The 23,494-nt window shown below is 41.0% G+C and overlaps 1 protein-coding gene across 4 annotated transcripts in view; it reads right to left on the bottom strand.

Annotated features, from left to right (window-relative positions):
• Window positions 1–3,166: 3,166 nt before the first annotated feature.
• ELK1 (ETS transcription factor ELK1) overlaps window positions 3,167–23,494 on the bottom strand; it is a 45,783-nt gene continuing 25,455 nt past the window's right edge. For all 4 annotated transcript variants that reach the window (XM_073599880.1, XM_073599881.1, XM_073599882.1 and 1 more), the window contains 3 exons: window positions 19,372–19,773; window positions 16,068–16,169; window positions 3,167–12,996 (listed from right to left, as the gene is read on the bottom strand). In XM_073599880.1, coding sequence (XP_073455981.1) covers window positions 12,898–12,996; window positions 16,068–16,169; window positions 19,372–19,773 — 603 coding nt within the window. In that variant the 3' untranslated portion in view covers window positions 3,167–12,897. The remainder of the gene's footprint in view (window positions 12,997–16,067; window positions 16,170–19,371; window positions 19,774–23,494) is intronic.

Raw genomic sequence — 23,494 nt, 5'->3', positions numbered from 1 at the left:
AAGGTCCAAGAGGAAGCTTGGAAGCACTGATTTTATTTCATAGCAAGAATGAGGTTGTTTTTCAATTACAATAAAAACTATGGGTTGGCAGCACTTATCTACCCTACTGATGTATGGGAAGTGAGAATTTTAAGTACGCTTAATGGTTCATGGCAAAGACCTACCAAATACTCCAAAACCTTAATTTAGGAAATGTGCCAACCTTCCTTACATTCACTCTTCAGAGCATATTCCTTGATCCAGTAATACAGGTGCACTTTTTAGATGGATTGTTTCCTACAATAGTTTTTTTAGGCCAGCTTCCATTCAACTTCTTTGTTAAAACTGCATAAACAATGCTGGGTTTTTAATTCACTCCAGGGATCTGTTGGAGACAGTTATGCCCCTTTCACACGTGCCAGATCTGGTTTTTACTCAGCAGGGGATCCGTCGGCTGATCCCCTGCTGAGCTGCGGGAAGAGGTCAGATGATAGGTCCGTGTCCGCTCCGCTCCGCTCATGCAAAGTGGACAAGGACACAGCCTGCTCTGCTCTATGGGCAGTTGGGTGTAAGCACACTAGCTGTCCGTATACACCTGACTGCCCTCTGATCTGATTCGGCCAGAACAGGTCCCCTTCCGTTCGTTTTTGCTGGATCGGATCTGAGGTAGCCAGGTGTAAACGGACACAAGTCCGTTTACTTCTAACTGCCCATAGAGAAAAATGGAGGGTCCAATCGGGTCTGCTGAAAAACAGAGAGACGGACCTGTTTGGACCACTCATATGAAAGGGGCCTTACCCTCAAATCCTGACATGCTGACAACTGTTGTCTGGTAAAACAACGAGACAGAAAGTGAGGGTAAATGTCTCTAATGGAGTCGCAAATAGCAGTAAAAACCTGACTAGGGTTCTAATCCTACACTATTATGCATTAAGATAAATCTATCCAGAAATGTATATAGCCCCTCCCTATTTCATACCTGTAAGATATTTTAGTAGCTGTAATAAACAGTCCACAGATCGGAATTAAAGTCCCTCACAAAACAAATTCAGGTTTCACTACAACATTATGTTCTATTTACCATTATATAAAGAGAGATGATCTTTGATAGAGAAAGAAAACCCCCCTATTAAATCACACAAATCGGCTATCATATTACCGGGGATGGATTTAAATGAAAATCTGGAAAGCACACAATCTTAGGTAGACCTGTCAGTTTTGAAAGCTTTTTTATTTTGTAGTATACATTATCGGGCAAAAATGGTACATTTCTGAACTCCCTCCTGACTCTTGGCTGACAATTTGACCTACAGTGCCCAGGATCATTTTTTTTCCATGAAGAAGATGTTTTTGACCTACATTTTTTAACATTATGTACATCGACATATGTCTTAGCTAAGCTATGAAACTGTTTTGGAGCCATACATTTAGACATGACAGTCATATTGACAATGACTTTATACTTAGGAACTAAGGAACTATAGAGTTATACTTAGGAACTAAGGTTTACATTTTAGGATAAGGGGTTTGAGTAAGGGTTAACAATTAGAAGTAAGGATAGAGTTTCTTTTAATTCAGAGGGTTGTGTTATGCCGCGTACACACGGTCGGACTTTTCGTCTACAAAAGTCCGACAGCCTGTCCGACATACTTCCGACGTACCTTCGGCGGACTTGCGGCAGACTTTCTTACGAACGGACTTGCCTACACACGACCACACAAAAGTCCGACGGATTCGTACGTGATGACGTACACCGGACTAAAATAAGGAAGTTCATAGCCAGTAGCCAATAGCTGCCCTAGCATGGGTTTTTGTCCGTCGGACTAGCACACAGACGAGCGGATTTCGGGGTCCGTCGTACTTACGACGTAAAGATTTGAAGCATGTTTCAAATCTAAAGTCCGTCGGATTTGAGGCTAAAAAAGTCAGTTGAAAGTCCGGAGAAGCCCACACATGATCGGATTACCAGCCAGCTTTAGTCCGTCAGCGTCCGTTGGACTTTTGTAGACGAAAAGTCCGACCGTGTGTACGCGGCATTAGGTTGAGTTATAGGGTTAGGATTAGTGGTTGAGGTTTAAAGAATAGGCCAATCAGAAACAGACACAAGTTATACTTGTGTCTGTTTCTAATTGAATGCTAGCACTATTTAAGCCAATGTCTTAGTGCATAACTCTGCCTTGAGAAAGGGATCCTGTGAGGTCCAAAAACATTGGATTATGATGCCTGGTGCGTTATGTGAATAAAGGACAAGACTATTACTATACCAATGAATGCTGGTGAAGTTTTTGTAGAATAAGCTAATTTGCGCACTGCTGCTCCTTTATTGTGCAATCATGGGCATGTGGATGTGGAAGCCACCTAGTTGTAGCGCTGTAACTGCAGCAGACAAAAAAACAGGTCACCAACCTATTGGGTCAAAGTCTCAGTATTAACTGTCTAGACAAACAAACCCTTTGGCGAAAAAATAGCTGCTGTATATGTATTTCAACTGTGTATGTACCAATTTGCCTGGAGTTCAGTGTGTTCACGTTTAGGGGTAAGATTTGAAAAAATGAAGGTTTTCATTAAAGTATAATTTATTAGTGCCGAAATGTAATTTGCTAAAATGTTTGCCCCTTATGCTGCTGCAGAAATTTCTTAATAGTTTTTCTTCCAAAAGCACCTACCTCCCTTAACCCCCTTAGCATCAATCCTCTATCCCCAAGCCTGACATCACTAAACTTTGGAAGAATGGGGAGTCTGAAAAGGAACTTATAGTTGGTAGTCGGTGGGAAATAGATTTTGTAAGAGGGACAAATACAGGTATGTATTAGGGATGACCTAAAACAGGCATGGTAGGCCAAACTCTAAGCCATGCAGCCAATTGTTACTGTAGCTCTCAAAACTGTTTTTGGTTGGCCAGTAAAGAAGCTTAGAAAAGTTCATACCTTGCATCCAAATGATTGGTGGCTACCTTCAAAAGTGACAGGTACTCTTTAAGGTTTCCCTTGTCCATTAGAATAAACTTCTATTGCACACTTTCTCTAAACTTTAGTCTCATCTCACACATAAATTTAGTCATTCTTTTCTAGACACAATTGTAACAGACAAATGTTCTTTGCCAATGAATATAAAATATACAACACAATATGGTCAGCATATGTAAAGCCACGTCACAGCTTCTGACACCTTAAGACAAAGGCTCAGCTTAGTAAGAACTTGATCCAGACCCACCAGTTGTGCTTGGAGACTCCAGCAGCAAAGACTACAGTAGAACATTAGATAGTCAGCTGAAGAAAACGCTGGAAAAACCAACTTGTGATCCCGTTAAAACAAAGCCGGTACGGGCCACACTACTTAGGAAAAGTTTTTTTTTTCCCCAGAAGCCCTTTCAAGGACAAGACGCCCTTGTGATTAAGAAAAAGGCCTTAGGAATATAGAGGGGGAGCCTCGGGTGTCACACGCTCCAAGAAATAAAACACAAAAACAAAAAGTTACCCTGAAAAGTCAATAGAGAAGAGGTGTTCCTAGGCTCCCCCTCTGTCTGGCATCTGTGGAACATTCCTGAGGAGATCTTTGGAATAGGTGACCTCAATCACCAAGAGGGAATGTGATACTCTTCCGTGATTGGCTAAAGAAAGGGGAGGAGGGGTACACAACAAATATTAGATTATATACATACACAAAGTACAGAGTAGCATAGTAGGAACTACGTTCTGCAAAACAGATAAAAAGGATTGCAAAAGGAGGCATTTATAGCAACTGTAGGGATTTGTGGTTGCCAACCAATCGTAAACTAACCTACAAATAAAGCCAAACTATACAATGATCATTACAATTAATAATAAAGTGACACATTCAATAAAACACATCATGAATCAACCTGGTATAGGGCTTTCTCTGGAAAGTGTGTACAACCAGATTGTATTATTATACTCATTTATATTTCAGTTTTTCAAATTACCTGCCGGCTTGTCACATTCCTCAGAAACTTCAATAGCAAGATTTCCCCTGTATTGGTCACGTTTTTGTCTTCTTAAACAATGCCCTAAAGAGGGCCACAGACTTACCAGGAAGATCACTCTATGATCCTTTTTGCCAAATTGGTATATTGTGTTTATGGCCAGCTAAGGGCTAGTGTACACAGGCTTTTGAAATCAAGATCAATTTGATATATTTGTGCTGTGCTTTTATTTCTCCATATGAGCCAATGTGAATCCATGTAAAAACAGGTTAAAAAGCTAAAAAGGGCAAGGGCATTAAACAAAGTATTCAACACCGACGGAATGTGTTTTCCGGGCAGCTTGACAGAACCAAGGGTTTCAGTAAGGATATCTTGCCGCTGAAGTAGCAGGGTGACGTAAGGAGGCAGTGCGTGATTCAGCTTGCTAGTAAGAACACAGAACTGAAATATCGCTTTTGGGGGGAGATGACCTTTAACAAAGACCTAATTTCATAAAAAGGCAGGAAATCATTTCACAAATGTGTAGATAACCAGTTAACAGTTTTAGCTATTTTCCTTGCAACAGGGAAGCAGACAGTATGTTAAAATCAAGCGCTTGGCACCCTCAGGCACTACCGGGCAATCAGAATGTGCCAAAGGCAGTTATAATGTACAAAGAGCAGTAAACCATAGCAACCAATCTGATTTTAAAATGCATAAAGTGGTTGTAAACCTCCATAATGAAATAAAAACAAAGAACATCCCTCTATACTGTGCACTTGTCTTAATTAAGAGCTTATAGGCCTGGTTCACACCTATGTATTTTTTAGTGCATTTTCAGTTTTGCATAAACACTACAATCCGTTTAACATAGTTCACTATGGGTCACGTTCACGTCTGTGCATTTTATGGAAAGGGCCAGGGACCAGCAGATTGTGTTTTTGGTTTCATAGACTTCAATAGATCAAAAACATGCATTGCACCTGAAATATGCATCAACTGCATCCTGCATAGGTGTGAAAAAGACCTAAGTGTCATTTCTGTCTGCTGCTTCATTCCTCTGCTATCAGCATGAATCATTTCTGACAAGTTTTCCTGAAACCAAGAGACAATTAGTGACAGGGGAGGGACCTTCAGCTGATTGACAGCCTCAGCTCTGTTCCTGTGCGCCGTGTGAAGGGGGGGTGTCTCTTCCCTCCAATCAGCTCTCAGCACTCTCCTCACTGAGCCCTGCAGAGTGTAACTGCAGCACTCCGCCACTGGCAGCTCGGACAAGCTATATAAATTCTGGACTTTGAATAAATGTAGTGAATAGAAGACTGCAAATAAACAGGTACAACTTATGTAGGAGGATTTGTTTTATCTCCGTGTATTACCTGAGGCCAGTCACTTTACTGGGTATATGTAAGGATTTACAACCACTTAATGTCAGCTGGTTTCTAAATTGGTGGCTATAGGTTTCGACACTTTTGACACACCAATCGCTGTTTGCGGAATAAGCCTATCCAAGCTTGCACTCACCCTCTTCATTCCCTCATTCTTAAACAGCCTAGATCAGTGATGGCGAACCTTGGCACCCCAGATGTTTTGGAACTACATTTCCCATGATGCTCACCTACACTGCAGAGTGCATGAGCATCATGGGAAATGTAGTTCCAAAACATCTGGGATGCCAAGGTTCGCCATCACTGGCCTAGATCATGCAGGATTTTAGCAGAGACATCTATATATGGACCACGGCAACTAAGCGTTGCTTTAAATCTTCTTATTTATGACACCTTGCAGAGGAGGAGTAGCCACAAACAGCACCTAAAATTTAAATTTACCTTTAGCTGTCAATTGGCATGGAAAAACACTGAAAATGATATCAAATGATAAAGTGGTTATGCTACTTGGCCATTTTAAATGAAAACAGGTTAAAAAAAATGTCCCCTCACACTCAGATACAATCAGATGACCTTAGCAAGCAATCAGACTCCAGCTGTTTTAAGTTGGAAAGATAATGAAAGGAAACCCCAGAATGATTGCTACAAGCAACATCTCCACTTTTCTCCTGCCTTGATGTTATAAAGTTCTGTCTCGGTTTAAAATGGCTAAAACAAAGCATTCACTGCACCGGTAAAGCCTTCAAACTGGCGGCACTTCTACAATTTACGTTTACTGGTGATTTGGTAAAGTGACAAGAGGCAGAAATCCTTCTGTATTGGACAAAACATGCCCAGATAAGGATAAAGTATGCTAAACCTACTCATCGCTCATGTCTACACTGATGAAAATAAAGGCAATATGCAGGAATACTGATGCAGTTCGGCTGACTCAGCTTAGTAAGGTAGTACAAAGTGCATGGGTTATGTGCAAAGGCAAATTCCAAAGCAACCAACTGCATTTCAGATTACTGTTCTCAGACAGGACATGGTGAAGATTGGTTGGTTGGTATGCGTTACACATTGCCTCGTTTAGTGCTAAATGCCTTAGTGGAATTCCAGCCAAATATTTATTTACTATTTGCATAGGGCAGTGATGGTGAACCTTGGCACCCCAGATGTTTTGGAACTACATTTCCCATGATTCTCATGCACTCTGCAGTATACAGTAATACCTTGGTTTACAAGTAACGCGGTATACAAGCATTTTGAAAGACGATCAACATTTTTTTATAATTTTGTCTTGATATATGAGCAGTTTTACTGTAAGAACAAAAGAATTACACTCACAATGTTAAGGAGTCTGGTGTTTATCCATGTAATGCCGCTGTGTATATGTACAGTAAAGCTGCACCCAGAGACACTCCCAGCTGGGTGGGGCGGGCGTAACATGCGTTCGGAGCACCCGGAAGTGATGTCAAAAGTTCCCGAGTGTCTCCGAGTTCTCCAGAAAGTGCTGGGAGACACCATCGCCCCCGAACCTCTGGCAGCTTTACATGAATGAGCTCCAGAGTGTAATTCTTTTTTTTTTTTTTTTTTTACATTAAAACTGTGATTCTTCTTTTTCTTTTTTGAACACAGAGGTACAGTACAGTAGTATTCCTACTACAGTACTGTACAGTATTAATATGAGCTTATGCTCATATTTTGATAATTTTTATATGAATAAATGGTTGTGGAACGAATTATCTGCGTTTCCATTATTTCCTATAGGAAAATTTGCTTTGATATAAGGCCTGATTCACACCTATGCATTTTTAGTGCTTTTTGCATTTTGCAAATTTGAACTACAGAACGTGTTCCATAGGAAACCATGTTAAATGGGCTGTAGTGCAAATCTGCAAAATGCAAAAAGCAATAAAAAATGCATAGGTGTGAATCAGGCCTAAGAGTGCTTTGGATTACAAGCATGCTTCTGGAACGAATTATGCTAGCAAACCAAGTTCTTACTGTAGTTGAGCATCATGGGAAATATAGTTCCAAAACATCTGGGAGGCCAAGATTCGCTATCACTGGCATAGGATATGGGAACTGAACTTCTGTCAGTTTTTTTTTTTTGCTCTGCCCCCATTCTGGGAAATGTATCCTTGTTTCCTGTCTTGGTGGCCATGACGTGAAGAGGAAAAAATTCTAACAGGGACACAGAGAGCATTAAAAATCTGGTAAAAGGTTCCAACTTTTCTTCATTCTACTAAAGAAAGTGATTTCCTCTTGATGCATGCCCATTGGGGAGATTCCCCTCCACTCCCTTCTTGTGCCAAAAGAGAGGCTGGACATAAGCCTATGCAGTAGAACAAGGCAAAGTTCCCATGTGCAATATACAACAGCTCACCCAATTGGATTGCTCCTTTACCTGATCTGACAACATCTGACAACAGCAGGCTTAGGGCTGATTAGTTGCTATGAACCAAGTGACTGCTGTTGTGGCGACTGACCTTTCTCCTGTATATTAAATACGTTTCAAAGTTTGTGTTGGGAAAGTGGCTCATCTATAAACATCACAGGTTTTTCCTTTCACACTACGCTGCATTTTCCCATGATTTTTTGAATATCTTTAAGCCTAGGTTCCCATTGATGCGATTTGGCATGTGATATAACATGCCAAATCGGCGGTAATTGCCGACAATGGCGCTGTCCGAATCGGTGCAACGCCGCACCAATTCTCAAAAGTAATTTCTGTACTACTTTTGGTGACTTTGGGGTGCGATTTGTATAGACATCTGTGGAACCCGCACAGATGTCTCTGAAATCGCCCCCGAAGTCAGGCTGACATGCGGGAATGAAATCGTGCGAGTTCAGCTGAACTCTCACGATTTCAATCCTGCTGTCTGTGTGAACCTGGGCTAACAGTGATTTAAAAAAGCACTGACATAAAAAAGCTAGACTGACCAAAAATAAATAAATAAAAAAAAAAAAAAGCATCCTTCTTCACTAGTGAAATATTGCTGGAAAAGATATACACTTTTTTTTTTTTTTAGGTGAAAGGGATGACAGTGCAATATTTTGATTCCAAAAAGTGTAGGTGCTGCACCAATAAGTTTGTTCCTTTCACTTTCTAACCTGCATTAGAGAGATGACAGCTGGAACCTGATTGGATGTTATAAAAAACAGAGACGATTTCTTTTCAGATGCTTCACTACTCTGTCTTTGGCATCACTCAAATGCGTGATAAAAGAACTAAGACAGCTGGTCAATGAGGCAGCTAGAGGAAAAATGACAATACTTTCCACAGCAAACAATAAGGCTTGGTTCACATGTCAGGCTACGGTTTCAGCACGTTTTTTAAAAGGAGTCCGATGCAATTTTGTTCATCGATTCAGGTGTGAATTTTTACTTGAAATCGCTCATGAACCGGACTGAAAAACAAACAGGACTCCTTAAAAATGGACCACAGTAGCCCCGGACATATGTGAACCGGCTTCATTGAAAGCTGTTCGGTTCACATGTTATGCAGATCGGATGTGGTTCAAAACACCTCCAATTCACATATATTGTATGTGAACCGAGCCTTAAGGCAAAGTCCACCCAAGACAGATCTTTTACCTTAGGCTGGATATACGGTAATTTAAAGTGGTATTAAACCCAAAACCAATAACAAAAATAATATATTGCAGCTTACCAATTCTTAGATGCCTTTATTTTCACCTGGTCTGTTATTTTTCAGCTTCCTTTTACTGAACCTGTCCAGCAAATGTGGCACTTAGAGGGTAGAGACAAATCATTAAACACTGACATGGGTGCTTACAATGGTGAGCTCTTATTTATTTATATAAAAACTTTATCCCAGAAGAAAAAAACAGTTGCTGTAGCTGTTAAAAAGAAATATATGACCAGCTTTTTTTGGCTTTTTCTCTTGTGGGTCAAAGGAATGCATTTACTTTTGCTCTCCTGTGATCCACAATCAGTTGATAGTAAGCTATTGCTTGCTATCAACTGCCAGGGAAAAGCCGCTCCAGGCTCTGGAAGGATTTTGACAATATTGTTGGAATCCACACGCTGCCTGATTGACAGTTGGCTCTGCCTCTCAGTGCGCAGCTAAGAGCCGGAGCCAGCTGCGCCCGCCCCCTCCCCTGCCCGGTGCTCCAGTGAGCACTGGAGGAGCAGAGTAGAGACTAACAGTCACTGCTCTCTGCTCCGAGTAGACTGAAAAGTAGACTGAAAACTGAGCAATCAGCAGCTCAGTTCTTGAGCTTTGAGCTGACGTGGGACAGCTGCAGCATTGCACGGATACTGTAGCATAAAGGTGATTATGAGGCTGGGTTCACACTTATGCAAATTGGATGAGTGTTTCCCCACATCCAATTTGCATATCAGGAGATTGTAACCAGCTCTCTATAAGGACGGTTCACACATCTCAGGAGTGGCTCTGGTGTGAATTGCACAGGAGTCCTGTGCATCTTCTGGTCTGTTTCAGGTCTGAATTAAGTGCAAAATTCAGACTGAAATCAGACCTGAAACTGTGAACGGGGATGCACCGGACCCCTGCTGTGAGCCGCTCCGTGCTACAGTGTGAACCCAGCCTGAATGTTTGTTTTGTTCACAAATCTATACTTCCTGTTTAAAAAGTGTAAGCTGACGTTCAAGTCCATCTAAATCTGCTAGTACATCTAATGCTGTGTACACATGAGCGGACTTTCTGGCAGAAAAGGTCTGACGGAACGATTCCGTTGAACATTCCGATCGTGTGTGGGCTTCATCGGACCTTCATCGGACCTTTTCTGTCGAAAATTACGACGGACCTAGAAATAGAACATGTTTCAAATCTTTCCGACGGACTCCATTCGTTCGTCTGTATGCTAGTCCAATGGACCAAAAATGACGCAAGGGCAGCTATTGGCTACCGGATATGAACTTCCTTATTCTAGTCCAGTCGTACGTCATCACGTTCGAAACGATTGGACTTTGGTGTGATCGTGTGTAGGCAAGTCCGTTTCGTTGGAACTTCGTCGAAAAGCCCTTCGGAGTTCAGTCCCACGAGAAGTCCGCTCGTGTGTACGCGGCATAACAATACCCTCCCACTAGACTGACAATGCTGTTGTCCAAAGGTGTCTTAGTTGTTCCTCCAGGGGAGTGGAGACACCTGTAAGACAAAGTGTGTTACTGACCAGATCGCCAAGTACAAATCGAGGAAAAAAAGAGAAACAGATTGCAGCCACCACATTTAAGAACTATAGGCAAAACTTTTTTTTTCATTTTGGAAAGAGCAAGGGAAGGTTATAACCCCTGTCAGATTTTTTTTTTTAGCCATCTGTGTCCCGTTGTGAAGATTTCCCTTCACTTCTTGCCCCATAGCCAAACAGGAAGTGAGAGGAAATCCCTGCAAATTATGTGAATTTCTTGGAGACCCACTGGTCACCAGAACTAGTGTCCCCATTGGAAGATTTCCTCTCTATTACCTTTCTGGGGACAACCCAAAATTTGGGATTTTCTTTTACTCTTAGTGAAAATGGTAAACAGGACAAATAGAGAGGGTGAATCTTCTTAACAGGGTACAGAACGCAATAAAAAATAACAAGCGGTTTAATCCATCTCCACTCTGTCCAAAACTTAAAAAAAAAGTTTTGCCTTTATACTTTAAGACTAGGTAAGCTGCAACATATTGAATTTTGTTTTTTGGGTTTAACAAAATGTTCAGTTACCTCCTGCCCCAACTTTTTGTTGCAGCTATTATAAGGGTCCTTCTCTCTCTCTCTCCCCTTTAGAACCTCCTCTGAGTTTCTTACAAAAATGGTGTTCCGAAGAAATATAATAAAGCGGGAGGTGACTAAACAAAGTAGCACTCATCCAGTATGGGTGCTATAGTAGGAACCACAGGACTCTAAAGCTTGGAAAAGCAGAGCTTGGAACTATCTCTTTAAAAAAAATTTTAAAAATAGATGATTAAGCTCACCAGCATCTACCAAATACTGAAATATCTGCATCGGGTGGGCTATCCCAACTTTTTTTTAGGGCTTTAGCAATATCTACATGTGACAGCTAAAAAAAAGTGCATGAAAGAACCTGCTCTTTATGTGCCCTACAGAGAGGGACAAATGACACCGTAAAAGGCGGTGCAGAGACAGTTAAACATTTCAGTAGAAAAGAAAAAAAAACCATGGTTGGTAACACAAAGTCTAAATTTAGTCTTTTTTTTTTTTGCAGCTAAATCTTTTGCTGCTTGACGAGATGAGGTGACAAATTGTAATGTGTGATAGGCTCAGTGTTCCAGGATCTTGTTACAGATGTAACATAGATTTCACACCCCAAAAACAAAAGATTGGTCTTCCTAGCAAAAATCACACCCAGGAAAACACCAGTAGGTCATCTGTGCTAAGTAATAAATAAACATTTTCATATATTAAAGAAGATGTCACGTCTCCCATGAAGTAGATCAAACCTTGCCTATTTTGGAGGAAAGCAACATTACTAGAACTACGTGGCATTCATCTTTTTTTTCCAAGTTCGTTCTTTCAGCCATCTTGTATCCAGACAGTAGGCCCCTTTTGTATTTGCCAACTTTATTATTTACTCAAACCTTGAACATTTCCTCAAAGATTCCCTCACGCTCTTTTTTGAGTGTCTTTCTTTTGGTTTCTATGTAACCAGTGAAAGTCATCTCTTTTTCGATCTCTTTCAGATTTAGGCTCGTCCTCCCATATGAAAACAATTTGTTTTTAAAAAGACCGGCATTATTTGGAATACATTTTTCCCTAAACTTCATCTTTTTCTTTGTTCTTCATCTCAGCAGACAATGATATTAAGATTTCTAATCCCCTTCTATGCTGGGAACAGGCTCACTTTTATTAGTCTTTTAAAATCTGAACCTGTTATTTTGTGCTGCTCATGGAAAGCAAAAGTTGAGGAAAAGTCTTATAAAAAATTTCGGTGAGTATAATGGAGGCTCTGTAAGTTTGGTTTAACAAAATAAATTTTCAACCTGCATCTTGCAAAGCTGAGCACATTGTACATCCAGTGTTTTTTGTGGCATTCAAACAATATTTCTTGAGGGAGAAGTTCCTAGGTGTTGGTGTATGGTTCCTCAACCACCACACAAAAAAATAAAAATAAAAACCTCTCGACCTGAAAAACCAGTGATCACCTTTGTGTCACAAAAACATATTTCATCTCTTGACCTAGAGTCACATTCCTGTTTTGTTCACAAATACATGATTTGCAATATTACTGTGCTCTTGAACAACATCTGTTGTTTGTCACTTTGAGCTCCCACGCATACATACTGGATCTATACTTGCTTCACAGACCTCCGTATACGTAAACCTTTTCTTGGTCAACAAGTTTGGGAGTGCGCGGACATCTGTGGTCCTCAGACGAGCCCATACATAAGGTCTTCCTCTTTTGTGTAACTTGATGCATTCAAGATTACATCATGGATGACGTAGAGTCATCTACCAAGGGGAAAGGCAGAGTGTGTCCGAGCAGGTGTTACAACACAAAAATTACATCTCTTTCAACAGATAACGCAGACAAAAAGCTATCATAGATCCCAAGGCAGGCCGCATGGGTGTTGGTGCGTTAAGAGATCAAACATTGTGTATTTAAAAAGTCTTAGGAGGTCACAGCTCTATGAGTTCCTTATGGCTTCTGAGGTCCAGGAGATAGCACAACAGGGGTGGACAGCCCATCAACACTGAGAGTTGGAACATGGATCTGGCTGTTTCCATTGGCTGGGAACTGCAATTCAAGAGAGATTTTGGGTTATGCTACCTATACATATGAAATATCCAATTTCTGTCCTTTCACAAAGCTCAAATGACATTCCTCCCTGCAGGAGACAGAAACACCAGCTCCGCTGTTTGCTCCATAGCTATGTCAAGGATTGAGATACTATGACACAAAACCTGACAGAGGCACCCTTTTCCCATTCTGTCAAAAACAGTTCAGGAATTCCTTTAAGGTGGACCTGAAGGGATAAAGTAGGGTATAGTAAAACCCCTAACTATTTTTTTCTTCTTTATTTATTTGTTTAATTTTTTACTCTGTCACAACAGGAAGTAAGAGAGAATCTCTCCAAAGTGAGGGGAAAGTCCCTCTATAACAGTTGTCAATGGAACAGAACTCCTCATTGCAAGATTCTCCCTCATCTCCTGTTCTACTTTTTGTCCCAGGGACAATGGTCACTAAGACAAATAGAGAGCAGAGGGTAAATTTAGTTAAAATGTTTGGCCTTAAGCCACCTTAACACCTGCGAACAGGCCTGACAATGCTTACATGCTAGTACATCTGTAGCATGTTGCACCTTGAAAATGGGTGTAACATGTAACATGTTACAAAAGGTGAATTTATCCTTTAAGAAGGGATACTGGTCACATTCCTTGTTATGCAAATAATATTTAGATAACTGTTTACAAATCTATGTAAAAATACAGCAATAAAAATGTGTACAATTAACCACTAAGGGAAATATGGAAACTGCCACTGCTGAACGTCTTATGAAAAAGCTAGTTGACGGGCTGTCTATGACTTCAGTAATTTCTGAGTCACTGATCTGGAACAAGCATACTGGCAGTATTGTCTGAACTCCTTATTTGCATACAGTAGGGAAAATAATTATTTGATCCCCTGCAGATTTTGTAAGTTTGCCCACTTGCAAAGACATGAGGGGTCTATATTTGTTATCATAGGTGTATTTTAAATGATAGAGACAGAATATCAACCAAAAATCCAGAAAAAACACATAATACAAATGTTATAAATTGAGTTGCAGTTCAGTGAGTAAAATAAGTATTTGAGCCCTTACCAACCAACAATAATTCTGGCACCCACAGACTGGCTACAGTATGTTCTCATGTGGTACACAGATTAGTCCTGTCAATTTAAGAAGGTGCTTCTAACGACAACCCGTTATGTGTATAAAAGACACCTGTCCACAGAATCTCTTTCCTCCATTCAAACCTTACTATCATGGGCAAGACCAAAGAGCTGTCAAAGAATGTCAGGGACAAGATTGTAGACCTGCACAAGGCTGGAATGGGCTACAAGACCATCAGCAAGAAGCTTGGTGAGAAGGAGACAACTGTCGGAGTGATTATGCTCAAATGGAACAAATAAAAAATAACCATCAATCGCTCTCAGTCTGAGCTCCATGCAGGATTTTGCCTCAAGGGGTGAGGATCATAAGAAAAGGGAAGGATCAGCCCAGAACAACACGGGAGGAGCTTGTGAATGATCTCAAGGCAGTTGGGACCACAATCACCAAACAAACCATTGGTAACACAATACGCCACCATGGATTGAAATTCTGCAGCGCCCCGCAAGGTCCCCCTCTTCAAGAAGGTGCATCTACAGAAGAAGAACACTACGTCTACCGTTAAGCAAGGCGGTGGAAACATTATGCTTTGAGGCTGTTTCTCTGTTAAATGTACAGGCCGACTTTGATGCATTGAGGGACCAATGGATGGGGCAATTTTTTTGTAAAATCTTGGATAAGAACCTTCTTTCCTCAGCCAGAACACTAAAGATGGTTCATGGATGGGTCTTCCAGCATGACAATGACCCAAAACATACCGCTAAGGCAACAAAGGAGTGACTCAAGAAGAAGCACATTAAAGTCATAGAGTGGCCTAGCCAGCCCCCAGACCTTAATCCTATAGAAAATTTATGGAGGGAGCTGAAACTTCGAGTTGCCAGGCGACAGCCAAGAAATCTTAAGGATTCAGAGAAGATCTGTAAAGAAGAGTGGACCAAAATCCTTCCTGAGATGTGTGCAAACCTGGTAACCAAGTACAAGAAATGTCTTACCTCTGTGCTTGCCAACAAGGGTTTCTCCACCAAGTACTAAGTCATGTTTTGCTTGGGGATCAAATACTTATTTTACTCACTGAACTGCAACTCAATGTATAACATTTGTATCAGGTGTTTTTTCTGGATTTTTGGTTGATATTCTGTCTCTATCATTTAAAATACACCTATGATAACAATTATAGACCGTTCATTTCTTTGTAAGTGGGCTCACTTACAAAATCTGCAGGGGATCAAATAATTATTTTCCCCACTGTACTTGTTCTGGGTCAGAGATTGGGGAAGGCCACTGGAATTTTCAGAAAGAGAATTCAGCAATGCCATTCCTCGTATTTCTTTAAGCACAGGTTTCCTTTAAGAATATGAGTCTGAGCAAAGAAAATAATAAAGTATAAAAGCAGTAAAATGTAGATTCATTCTAGTAGATTCTAGTGACAGCTTCTACACTTGAAGTGGTTGTAAACCCCAGACATGAAATATGAACAAAGCATATCCCTTTATAGTGTGTACTTGTCCCAATCCAGAGCACTAAGTTTCATTTCTGTCCGCTGTCCTGTTCCTCTGCTATAAGCTTGAGTCACTGCTGATGAGTTTTCCTGACACCAAGAGTAAAATGGTGACAGGGGAGGGAACTCCAGCTGATTGACAGCCTCAGCTCTGTTCTTGTGTGTGCTGAATGCAGGGGGTGTGTCTCGTCCCTCCAATCAGCTCTCAGAGCTCTCATCACTGATGTAACTTTAGCTCTCTGCCCCTTGCTTTTTAGAGCTGAAAGATCCTGTGTAAATTCTGTACTTTGATTGGATGTAGGGGACATACTGCTTTAGATAGACAAGTACAACTTAGGAGGATTTGTTTCATCTCTGTGTATAATCTGAGGCCATTCACCTCACTGGACATATGTAAGGGTTTAAAACCACTTTAACAGACAAATTATCTAGCGTGGAACAGTTGGTAGATTAAGCTGTATTTATACTTCACCAACATTGCATGAAACAAAGTATTACCTGGAAGGACAGCTTGGCTGGACTCCGGGGAGCTATTGGGCTGAGTGTACTCCAGAAGTGGATGGAAGGAGGCAGGGAGCTTGGAGTAAGCAGCAAAGGAGTCTGAAAACACAAAGATTAAAGGACTTTCAATTGTTGTTTTGTAATGAAAGTGGACTTTATCTACCAGTCTTTCTGGCTTCAAGACAAAAAGTGCAGTAACCCTTGGTATCCAATTGGAATGTAGTTTTACTGTTGTGATTCTAGACAGCTGAAACCTAACTGGCTGCTAAAGACACTTTGCACATTATTAATATTTTTTGCACTGACTTAGGTTGGCAAGAAGTAGTCTGATCCTGCATCTGAATCAATACCCCATAGCTTGGGTGGGTGAAGCCACTTAGAGTTACCCAGTGAGGGTGATTATGAGAACATCCAACCATCACAATATCATTATTAGTCAGAGATTGTGCACCTGCTAGGAAATTTCCCATTCCCCTCTTCTTAAGAATAAGAAGAAAGGTATGAACCATATATGTGCACCTTCTTAGCCAGTTAAATCAATGCAGAGGATGTCCCTCCCTGCCCATCATATTCATGATATTTGAGGAGACATCTGCTCTTCTATGTCCAGCTTTATTGAACAAACCGGTAAGTCTATTTTTGCTGCTCATTTGTTAAACAAGGTCTGTCTTGCACTTTGATGGCTATACCCTGTAGGGCTGCGCCCACCAATGAATAGAGCAATTTTCGGGTGTATTTTGTTGAGCTAATGCAGTCTGATTCTGAACTGCAGTAACCTGCAGCTTGCAACAGCAAGGATGTACAGATAGATGTGAGGAAAGTAGAAGGATCTAACCTTTTTGATGTCTTGTCACGAGGCACTAGTGGTACAAAAAAGATGGCACTGCCTACATCTGACTTTTTTGTCACAGCAAAAGGTTTGGATAGAGGTTGGGAAAGCTTATACTGAAGAGTTCCATCAGTCCACTCAGGAAGTGCCAATATATACGTTTGGTGCTGTCTCCTTCTAATCTCCTGAATATATTTCTCTCTCTCTCTCTCTCTCTCTCTCTCTCTCTCTCTATATATATATATATATATATATATATATATATAGATAGATATACAGTATCTCACAAACATGACTACACCCCTCACATTTTTGTAAATATTTTACTATATCTTTTCATGTGACACCACTGAAGAAATGACACTTTGCTACAATATAAAGTAGTGAGTGTACAGCTTGTATAACAGTGTAAATTTGCTGTCCTCTCAAAATAACTCAACACACAGCCATTATTGTCTAAACCGCTGGCAACAAAAGTGAGTACACCCCTAAGTGAAAATGTCCACATTGGGCCCAATTAGCCATTTTCCTTCCCCAGTGTCATGTGACTCGTTAGTGTTACAAGGTCTCAGGTGTGATTGGGGAGCAGGTGTGTTAAATTTGGTGTTATCGCTCTCACTCTCTCATACTGGTCACTGAAAGTTCAACATGGCACCTCATGGCAAAGAACTCTCTGAGGATCTGAAAAAAGGATTGTTGCTCTACATAAAGATGGCCTAGGCTATAAGAAGATTGCCAAGACCCTGAAACTGAGCTGCAGCACAGTGGCCAAGACCATACAGTGGTTTAACAGGACAGGTTTCACTCAGAACAGGCCTCGCTATGGTCAACCAAAGATGTTAAGTGCTCATGCTCAGCATCATATCCAGAGGTTGTCTTTCGGAAATAGACATATGAGTGCTGCCAGCATTGTTGCAGAGGTTGAAGGGGTGAGGGGGTCAGCCTGTCAGTGCTCAGACCATACCCCGCACAATGCATTAAATTGGTCTACATGGCTGTTGTGCCAGAAGGAAGCCTCTTCTAAAGATGATGCACAAGAAAGCCTGCAAACAGTTTGCTGAAGACAAGCAGACTAAGGACATGGATTACTGGAACCATGTCCTGTGGTCTGATGAGACCAAGATAAACTTATTTGGCTCAGATGGTGTCAAGCGTGTGTGGCGTCAATTAGGTGAGGAGTACAAAGACAAGTTTGTCTTGCCTACAGTCAAGCGTTGTGGTGGGGGTGTCATGGTCTGGGGCTGCATGAGTGCTGCCGGCACTGGGGAGCTACAGTTCATTGAGGGAACCATGAATGCCAACATGTACTGTGACATACTGAAGCAGATCGTGATCCCCTCCCTTTGGAGACTGAGCCACAGGGCAGTATTCCATCATGATAACGACCCCAAACACACCTCCAAGATGACCACTGCCTTTCTAAAGAAGCTGAGGGTAAAGGTGATGGACTGGCCAAGCATGTCTCCAGACCTAAACCCTATAGAGCATCTATGGGGCATCCCCAAATGGAAGGTGGAGGAGTGCAAGGTCTCTAACATCTACCAGCTTTGTGATGTCGTCATGGAGGAGTAGAAGAGGACTCCAGTGACAACCTGTGAAGCTCTGGTAAACTCCATGCCCAAGAGGGTTAAGGCAGTGCTGGAAAATAATGGTGGCCACACAAAATATTGATACTTTGAGCCCAATTTGAACATTTTCAGGGGTGTACTCACTTTTGTTGCCAGCGGTTTAGATATTAATGGCTGTGTTGAGTTATTTTGAGGGGACAGCTAATTTACACTGTTATACAAGCTGTACACTCACTACTTTACATTGTAGCAAAGTGTCATTTCTTCAGTGTTGTCACATGAAAAGATATAATAAAATATTTACAAAATTGTGAGGGGTGTACTCACGTTTGTGAGATACTGTATATATCGATATATATATCTATACATATATTCTATATATATTGAATATTTATTAACAGAAGTGCAGAAATTGGGAGTGTAGGTGATACTGCAACACTTTGCTAGTTAATCCAGGCAGCACTGATAGCACAGAGTATACTGTCCATATTGTCTGCATGAAGGCTGATGTTTTGCACCCCTGATATGAGACCTTGTGAGGTTTAGGGATGCTGCAGAACTCTATAAGTAAAGTAAGGCAACATCATTATTTAAAGCTGCCTCCTACGAATCTCCCGTTAACATTTCTGAAATATACTCCTTATTAGCAAAAGTGGATGTTTTTGGAAAGGCAAGCAACACTGTTGTGAGCCCATCTAGGCAGCACCGATAGTACAGAACAATCCTATAGCTCTGCCTTACTCTGACCTCCAGTAAACTTTACTGGTTTGAGACAAGTGGAAAGCACATAGCGCAAACCTGTTTGAGTTTAAAAAACAGATAGTGCTGCCTACTTCTAAACTGCAGTTAATATCTATAACAGAATTCTGAAAATCCATCAAGTTCTGTTTTGTGTTTCACTCACCAGTGAATGAGAGGTGATGACTGATGATGCACTCCCAGGTGCCAGCAAAGAGTTAACAGCAGCATTCATCTTTTCCTGTCCAATCACAGTGGAGAAGGGGATTTCCAGGTCTTTTGGCTTCTTCCCTTTAACGGGATGTCCTTCCTGTGGCGGAGCTGCTGGAGGTGCCTCCTCTTTCTTCTCTCCTTCCTGAAGATCATCCTTAGCTTTTACTTCATCTTTCTCTGGAGAATTGATGACAACCAAGATCTCCTGAGCCAGCGGCTGCTCCGAGCTCATAGTCTTTATCTCAGGAAGAGATGCCAGAAAGACCTGGGGTTCGGAGAGGTCTTCTACATCGGAGGATGCATCTTCAAGAGGATCCTCCACTTTGATATCAGGAGTTGGGGGGTCCACTGTGACCTATAGGAAAAGAGGCAATAATATGTGCCAATGTGTTAGGGAAAACCAAAAATATAAGTCAAACATTAGTCAGAAAATTACGTCCTGCTAGATCACTTCAGGCTGGCCTCTTTTGCAGGTATAGCTATGTAAAACTTTAAAAATAAGTGTCTATACGGTTTTCAATTCAGTAGTACACAGTGTCTCATCCTGCTCTGCACATGCATTGGCATTGTGATGAAAATCAGAGTCATTAGAGGCCGATCTGTTGACAGCCTAAAGATTTACTAAATAGCTATAAGTAATAAAGTATAACCGCCCCTTACTCTAATTACCACCACCGCGCCACAAATGAACTTAATAAGTGTACAATTCAATAAATAAATAAATACATATATAAAACTGCCACTATAAACTAAAAAGTGCTAAATGATGACTAATCCTTCAAAATATCTAAATGGTGAACAAAATACATAAAAAGAGGAAAAATAGTGGCTCTACTACAGCATAATGTAATGAAAATTATGTAATGAAAAAAAGTGTGTAAATAAAAAAATACTAGGCGCAAACAAATGTGATGAAACACTCAAAACACCAAGTGACTTTTTAAAGTGATTGAATCCAACAAAATGTCCATAAAATAAGATGAAAAATGTCCATATAATCAATGGTTAACTGCATCCCATGAATAAGTCGAATCTGTGACGAAACATGTCGGGGGCGTGGCTGTGACGCATGACGCTGTTACCTTTGAGATAGTGGTGTTTTGATCTGCCGGCGAATTACCGAGGAGGGGGGTGAGAACATAGAATCTGACGCCTGTACACCTCGGGTCCGCCGTGACCACAATCCTATGCTGTGTGATCCATTTGCTGAGTTGCTGTGTTGTGATATTGCACTGAGTTTTGCTTATTTGGATTTTGTAATATGTGAGCGGCGATTTTGAAGATTGATAGTGTTTTTAATAAATTGATCATACAATTTTACACTATTGGAGCACCTTATTAATATTTTACATGTGGAGTGTTTCCCATACACACTGGTGGATATTGGGTTGCTGATCATACCCTATTTGTGTGGTATAAAAGCTTTTGGAGTCGGTAAGTGCGTTTCTTAAGGGAGTGGATTTACTGAACACTCTGGTGTGGCAGAAGAAATTAAGAAGACACTTGCAATTAACCATTGATTATATGGACATTTTTCATCTTATTTTATGGACATTTTGTTGGATTCAATCACTTTAAAAAGTCACTTGGTGTTTTGAGTGTTTCATCACATTTTTTTGCACCTAATATTTTACAGTGGACAATTTTTTATTTACACACTTTTTTTCATTACATAATTTTCATTGCATTATGCTGTAGTAGCGCCACTATTTTTCCTCTTTATATGTATTTTGTTCACCATTTAGATATTTTGAAGGATCATTCATCCTAAAGATTTACTGCTGCTTAGGGGCTCTGGGTTTCAGCAAAATTGCTGGGGCAATTTATATTACACTCTAATTTTGGTAGCATAATTATTAGTGTGGAATGTATATCCCTTGCTAAAGAACATTATTTTTTATTAAGTTATGTGTAAAGCTCTTTAAAGAAGAATTCCAGTCCTATTAAAAACAGGATATTGTAAGAATTAAGATTTGCTAAAATGTTTAAACATAATTAAGTGAAACTTCAGCCCAACTACTATACACAGGTGAAATTCATTTCTGTCAACTGTTTTACCTGGCAAAATAATTATAAAACTGTTCAACTGGTCTTGGTATTCACACAGCCCTGCCTCATTGTTCAGCTAGGAAGGTGGCACCATTATTCACTATTGCACCACCCAATGCCTTGCTTAAACATACAAGCTGAGACAGCATTGTGCAATACAACATGAATGGATTCACTGTGCACTCTACACCATGTTAATTCTCTTTAGAGCTTGCACTCAGCATTACAGAAGCTAAATATTTATTCCAGAGATATTTTTTTGTGAGCTAATGATGCCTAAGAACAAAATCACTTTAACATCTCCCTAATTTTACCACAATATGCAATAAGAGTAGGTCCAAAAAGAAACCTATAAATACCCAACAGTTTTTTCTGTATAGCTGAGGATTTGTTGCTCTCTCTCACAGCCAACCCAACCCCACATACACCCTCCATGCCATCTCACTAGTCCAGTGATGGTGAACCATGGCACCCCAGATGTTTTGGAACTACATTTCCCATGATGCTCATGCACTCTGCAATGTAGATGAGCATCATGGGAAATGTAGTTCCAAAACATCTGGGGTGCCAAGGTTCGCCATCACTGCATTAGTCAATGAAAGCTTAATTAATAGCATTTGTGATGATTCTGTTAGATATTGGCATAGCAAGGAGTATTTGGTAGAGCCAAAATATTTCTTTTTAGTTTTGGATAGAGTGAGAAAATGTCCCCCACTGGTGAGATGTTTTAATTCTTGTGTAGTCACTGGGACAAAAAGTATCAAAACATACAGGGAGGGATGGGACTGTGTGTAAAATTGTTTGGTCTGTCTGACCCAATTATAGCAAACATAGAAAAAACACCTGGTACCCGAAGGTACGGTGAGGAACCCCTCGAGGTCGTTAATAGACAGATCAAACCGATAGTATAAGGCCACTTTCACATGAGGCGGACTCCGTTTCCACGGAGTCCGCCTCTGTCCGCCGGCTCAGCGGGAGATCAATCCGTTGATCTCTGCTGAGCCGGCGGATGACAGGTTCCTCTCTGCTCACTGAGCAGGGAGGGGCTTGTCAGGCGCCGCTGCCGCCTATGGAGGGATCGGATGAAAATGGACAACATGGACATAGGGCCATCCGTCTGCTTTTAGCGGATCGGACGGGGTCGGATGTCAGCGGACACGTCTCCGCTGACATCCGTCGCTCCATAGGCTAACATGGAGCGCCCGTTCAGGTCCGCCATCAAAACTGACAGGCGGACCTGAACGGTCTGATCGTGTGAAAGGGGCCTAAAAGTATAAATTTTATTACAAAGTATCAATAATATACATGTGCAAACATTACATAAAGAGAATAAAAGTCAAATCTGATACCCTGATTGATACAATTGTATAGATGAATCACCATCCTGGTGCAAAGGACTGGCGGCGATCGCTACAATGTATATAACACCTTACATGTTACGGACTGAGAGTCCTTCTTCAGAGGTTTTATGTTATTGATTCAACTGGGTATAGAATTTATGGCAAACAATTTACATAAGAAATATCTGAAGGGATTGACTAGGTCATTGATCAGTGGGGCACACACCCTCCAAATCCACCAGGTAGCCAAACCATATGTAGGAATCAGGGCTTGCTTCACTATGAGGACTCAAACATGGTGGGGCGCAAAGTGGTCACCCACCAGTCCTGGAACCATTGCTTACAAATGGATTGTGCTTGTTCATAACCGACCGCTCCCTCAGCATCTGGTGCCACAAGCAATGGTTCCAGGACTGGTGGGGTGACCACTTTGCGCCTCACCATGTTTGAGTCCTCATAGTGAAGCAAGCCCCAGTTCCTACATATGGTTTGGCTACCTGGTGGATTTGAAGGGTGTGTGCCTCACTGACCAATGAGTTTCCTGACCTAGTCAATCCCTTCAGATATTTGTTTTATGTGAATTGTTTGCCATACATTTTATACCCAATTGAATCAATAACATAAAACCTCTGAAGGAGGACTCTCAGTCCGTAACATGTAAGGTGTTATATACACTGTATCAATCGT

Source organism: Aquarana catesbeiana, linkage group LG09 (genome assembly GCF_042186555.1).
Source record: "Aquarana catesbeiana isolate 2022-GZ linkage group LG09, ASM4218655v1, whole genome shotgun sequence".
Classification (NCBI taxonomy): domain Eukaryota; kingdom Metazoa; phylum Chordata; class Amphibia; order Anura; family Ranidae; genus Aquarana; species Aquarana catesbeiana.
The sequence above is the reverse complement of the archived record's forward strand: the minus strand, read 5'-3'. Positions and strand labels throughout refer to the sequence as shown.